The sequence below is a fragment of the Leptonychotes weddellii genome, unplaced genomic scaffold, assembly GCF_054177405.1.
Source record: "Leptonychotes weddellii isolate Sample4059 unplaced genomic scaffold, ASM5417740v2 HiC_scaffold_14005, whole genome shotgun sequence".
Classification (NCBI taxonomy): Eukaryota; Metazoa; Chordata; class Mammalia; order Carnivora; family Phocidae; genus Leptonychotes; species Leptonychotes weddellii.
Window position 1 is genome coordinate 1 of NW_027720308.1, and position 5,389 is coordinate 5,389.

Consider the following 5,389-nt stretch of genomic DNA (forward strand, 5'->3'; position numbering starts at 1 on the left):
CCGCCGTTGACTGTGTGGAGGGTGAGGTTAGAGACAAACGGGTGGGGGAGCCGGGGACGCCCCAGGGGCGCCGTGTGCCCAGGCCCTGGGCCAGACAACCATGGGGAGGGCGGAGCTTGCTCCAGCCTGGAGGCGGTGGTCGTCCGAGTCTCTGCCCGCCGTGGGGGGGGCGATGTGGGAGCCGAGGCGGGTGGGGGCACCTCCAGGCTCCAGCTCGCGGCGCCCCCCCCACCTCCCCGCAGGGCCTGGTGCGGGCGAGGTCCTGTGCTCAGGCTGGGGGCCGGCCCGAGGCGGGGGCGGGGGGCTCAGGAGTTGCCGGCCGGGTTTTCGTTGCTGGGCGAGCTGGAGGACGACGAGGACGACGAGGACGAGAAGCTCACGCCGGTCAGGCCCGGGGGGTTGGTGGCTGTGTTCTGACCCGTGAGGCTTTTCCGGCACACGGGGCAGCTGTCGTGCTTCGCAGGGACAGAGGGAGGGGCGGTTCAGAGGCAGAGCGGAGGGGGGGGGGGCCCGCGCGGGGTGAGGGGGGGCACCGGCTCACCTGCTGCAGCCAGGGCACGATGCAGCCGTCGTGAAAGAGGTGACTGCAGGGCAGCTGCCGCACGCGCTCCCCCAGTCCGTAGTCATCCTTGCACACGGGGCACTCCAGCCCGGAGCCTGCGGGACGGGCGCCTGTGACCGCCGAGACCCGCGGGGGAGCCTGCCCGCCACCCCCCGCCAGGGCACGCAGGGGCCGAGGCCCCACCCGGCGTCCTGGGGGACGGGACACGGACAGTGTCGGGACAGGGGCCGAGAGACACACACCTACGTGTTCCTCCGTGACGGGGACGGTGGGGAGGGCCTGGATTTTCTCTTTGTCTGCAGGCGGGGGGCCTGTGTTTTCAAACTGATTGAGGAGCTGAAAGACAAGAGGCCAGAGTGCCGGGAACTCGGTAGGCAGGTGCGGCCCCTCACCCCGAAGGGCTCTGAAATGCAAGGCTGGGTTACCTGCAAAAGCACCAAGGCTGTGTTTTTCCTGGTCCCCGGACACCCCCCACGAGGCTGAGCCCCACGCTCCTACCCACCCGTCCGCATGTCCAGTCAGGGTCACCTTGCACCCAGGGCAGCTGCAGCCCTGGGGACAGCGCGACCTCTCCCAGCGCAGAGGGTCCCACCCAGGGGCTGGTCCCTGAGGCCTCCTGTCAGCTAGAGCCAGAGGGCTGGGTCCTGCTGTGGGGAAGCGCACCACAGTTCACCAGCAAAAGGCCTCACAAGGGCCGCCAAGTTCACGGTGACCACCCCGTCCCCGGGGCAGCTCAGGAGAATGTGGAGGTCCATGTGGGGCACCCCAGCCTCAGGATGGGAGTTATGGAGAGCTGGGGAACAGGGCATCCACACCAGGGACTCTCTCGGCCTCTGGGAGCAGGGCCCATCAAGCTCCTCATCCTCAGCAGGAAAGATAGCAACCCCCGTGCCCTCCTCGGGGAGGTGACCCTGTACCTGCGTGATGATGGCATCCAGGCCGTTGGCCCCCCAGGCGTAGTCCATCGGGTTTGAGTGCAGGACACCCCTGCGCAGAGAGGTCTGGGGTTCAAGTGGCGGAGGGGCCGGGCAGGGCGCAAGGGGACCCGCCCACCTACTCACCAGGGGCCCAGGCCCAGGCTGGGGATGCTGGCAGGAGTGATGATACCATTGACCAGCTGCTGGATGATCCTGGAACAGAGTGGGAGGCCCAGCCTGTGGTCAGCACCCTCCGAGGCTGGGCACCCCAGAGGAGGAAGCAGAGGAGACACGTGTCCAGCTTCGAAATTCACAGCGTTTAAAGGCTGTGTTTTCAACCAAGAAGATTTGCGAAGACTCAGACACGAGACAGACCCTCACTGATCCCGGAGGCCTGGACAGTGCCTGTGAGCGTGAACCACATCACATCGCTCCCTGTCTTACAACCTGGGGGCGCATCCCGGAGGTCCCCAGCCCCGCCATTCGCAGCGGCCCAGAAACGTGCTGGCTGAGGTCGCGGTGAAGCCAGGGCCCGAGCCTGGGGCAGCCGCTGCAGGGCAGCTCACAGACGGGGGACACCAGGGGCATCAGGGCAGCCCAGACTGTGTCCTTGGCTGGAATCGAACAGGACAGAGCACGTCGGGGCTCCCTGTGCATCTAAACCCATCTTAAGAGACACAGGGGCTGCTCTGTGTAGGGCCAAGTTCCAGCTATGAAAACGCTGGAGAAGCCTGACCCTGTATCCTCTGGGGGCGGGCCCTCCGAGGAACGTTTCCTTTTTACCCCCAGTCCTTCTGAACAAGCCTCAGCTTTCAAGGAAGCCGTCCTGGTGCCAACCCCAGCATGGAGGGAGCCTGGGGCTCTGCTGAGGAGCACGGATGCCAGAAACCCACCCCATTTGCCTGCCGCCCTGGGAGACAAGGACCCAAATGGGAACCAGCCGTGTCTGAGCTGATGGGCATGTGGGCAGGGGTTGCAGGGGAGAGGCAGAGACCCCTCCCAGAAGGACGGGGGCAACTAAGTGCACAAGAGGCCCCCTGGCCCTGTCCAGGTCCCGCCGCATCCTCAGGCCCTCAGGCCACACTTTAGGGTCCCCCTCTGCACCCCATCAGCATGGTGGGCTCAGGCAAAATCTGCCTGGATGCACTGGGGAACTGCCCTGCCCAGAGGTCAGCCCCAGAACTAGCATCCACGCCCTCTGTGCCCACAGAACCTTCTAGAAGGGCAGATGGTCAGTCTGCCTGAGTCGGGATGGGACAGGTTGTAAGACTCCCACGAGCGTCCCAGCCGCCGGCTACCCCCAGGTGCCTCACCCTTCCAGCGTGGGGACGCCTTCGTGCCGGCCGGTGGCCCGCCGTGCAGTGAGGCGGGCGCGGGGCTGCCGGGCACCATATCGGTGCCGGGAGTGTTGCTCTCTCTCCCGCCGGCTCTCGGGGTCCCTGCCCTCATCGGTCTGCACCCCAGGGGGGAACGTGGGGATCTCGAAGCTGTCGTCAAAGATGCCGAAAGCAAACTGGCCGTAGCCCTGCGGCAGCGTGAACAGGTGCTGGTCCACGGTCTGTGGGGAGGAGGGCCGTGATCACGGGCAGGGGCAGGAGCCCTGAGCTGCCACCTGGGTCCTGCCCAGCCCAGCCCCTTGCCTGGACCCCACGTTTCCTCCATGCGCCGAGGGGTGCTGTCCTGGGGTCAGGGCTCTGAGGGATGGGGGCACACCAGGGGGACCTTGCCATGTGTGGGATAATGGAGGAAGGAGCGGCCCAGCAGTCAAGGGTCAGGCGGGAGGAACAGTCCTGTGAGGCGAGGGGAGGGGTGGGTAGCTGCCTGCAGGAAAGGGCGCAATCTGGGGCCAGACTCACCTCGAATGGTGGCCTGCTCTGGTCCGTGGGGGCTGTGGAGGGGGCGGACCCATTCTCTGTACTCCTGGGAGGACGGGCACAAGTCAGCAGTGGGGGTGTCCCACCGGGACCCAGGGCCACCGTCCCCCTCTGAAGCCCTGCCCGTGCCCTGGGTCAGGAAGGGGGGGGTCATCTCCCCTACCCCCCCCCCAACCCACCGTGGCCCATCCAAGCTCTGTCTGCCCCCAGAACTGAACCAGCATTCGGTGAAGCACCCCGCGTCCTGGCCACAGCCCCGTCCGCACCCCGAGGGGCCTGGTCCGGCCAGCGTGCACCTGGGCCGTGTTACCTGGTCTCTTCTGGAAGCTCCTCAATAAAACCAGACTCGCATCTGGGGCAGATGTAATCCTGCAGAGGAGAGGGCAGGTGAGTGCGATCTTGGGGTCCCTGCCCCCGGGCTGAGCTAGCTGGACACCCCCACAGGACGAGCTCCAGGCAGACCTGTGAAACTGCTCGAGCCCAGAGTCGGAGCTGGCAGAGGCCCCGCTGGGTGGGCCTGGGTGGGGCCTGTGTACGGACACCCATCAGCCGTGGCATGACTGGAGCCCCCTGGACCTGCTGCCCTGCTGCAGGTGGGGCCCACGCTCCCGGGTCATCTCCCCACCGTCCCACAGTCCCACAGTCCATCAGCCTATGTTCCTCGGGACGACAGAAGTCGTTTCAAGGTCTCCACTCAGCCACATCAGCTGCTGAAGGCTCTGACAAGGCCTGTACCAAACAGGCCAGCTGATGCGGGTCCACCGAGCAGTTCCTGACTTGCACAGATGGACGACATTCTGTGAGTGCCCCCCACGTGCACAAAGAGGCACCTGCCCCAAGCTCCGGGGCGGTCGCATGGGTGACCATGGAGCCCCAGGACTATGGAGGCCTCAGTAGCTCAAGTCCCAGGAGGGGGCCACGGAGGGTGGGAAGCACCACCCGGGCACAGGGACCAGCCTGTGGGTGTCCCGTGGTGGCATTTCTGGGATGTTCCAGCAGCCCTGGCACAGGGCCTGTGACCCCATCCCCATTGGCCACGCCCCCTCCCCCCGGCCCACCAGTGCTGTCCCAACTCGACAGTGGGGACCGGCCCCAGGGGAGCCACAGGCACAAGCCCCCAGCCGTGGGTCCCAGAGCCCCACCACCAGCCACCAGCGCAGGGTCTGCCCCCGCCTGCTGAGTGGGAGAGAAGGTGGGGGGACGGCTGCGGATAGTCCCAGGGGAGCCACGGTGGGCGGGCCACGTCCCCTCACCTTCCTGCACGCCGAAAGCAAAGGGGGCCCCAAAGGACACTGTCTGAGCCAAGTGGGGAGCACAGGAAGGAGGTGCACAGGTCGTAGGACCTGATATCCAGGACGTATAAACGCATCTAACAGTTCAGCGACAAAAACACAAATAACCCAGTGAAAAAACGGCCAAAGAACCAAGACAGTTCTCGAAAGACACACGGATGGCAGTGAGCCGGAGAACGACGCCCAGCACCGTCGGGCAGGGGGCAAGTGCAAACCAGAGCCTGGAGACACCAGGACGGCCCGACTCCAACACCAATGACAAGTGCCGGCGAGGACGTGGAGACCTCAGAACCATCCGCCACGCCGGCGGGGACAGTCACGCAGTTCCTCGAAAAGTTGCACACGGAGTCACCGGACGACCCTGCAATTCCACGGCTGGGTACACGGCCGAGACACGAAAACGCACGTCACACCAAACCCGCAAGTGCACGTCCACAGCGGCCCCACTCACGGCAGCTAAAAGGTGGCGACAACCCCAGGGTCCATGCGCAGGTGGATGTGGCCCACCCACACACCGGAGCGTCCCTCGGCCGCGGACAGGAGCCAGGCGCCCTCACGCGCGGCCCCGGGGATGGACCCCGAGCCCACGACGCTCAGGGAGGGACCCGGACACGGAAGGCCACACGGGGTATGAGTCCACGTGGGTGACACGTCCGGAACAGGCTCATCCACGGATGGGAAGGGGGCTCGGGGGTGGGGGCGGGGGAGAAGGTGGGGAGTGACCGTTGATGGGGGCGGGGATGC

At 66.2% G+C, this 5,389-nt stretch overlaps 1 protein-coding gene across 1 annotated transcript; it reads right to left on the bottom strand.

Moving 5' to 3' along the window:
- Positions 1-6: 6 nt before the first annotated feature.
- On the bottom strand, positions 7-4,347 carry RNF126 (ring finger protein 126). Its single transcript, XM_081809806.1, has 8 exons — positions 3,664-4,347; positions 3,336-3,399; positions 2,793-3,037; positions 1,624-1,692; positions 1,480-1,549; positions 805-898; positions 542-657; positions 7-455 (listed from the first exon to the last, which is right to left on the bottom strand). The coding sequence occupies exons 1-8, from the start codon at positions 3,999-4,001 to the stop codon at positions 306-308; spliced, it is 1,146 nt and encodes a 381-aa protein (XP_081665932.1). The 5' UTR covers positions 4,002-4,347; the 3' UTR covers positions 7-305.
- Between the last annotated feature and the right edge of the window lie 1,042 nt (positions 4,348-5,389).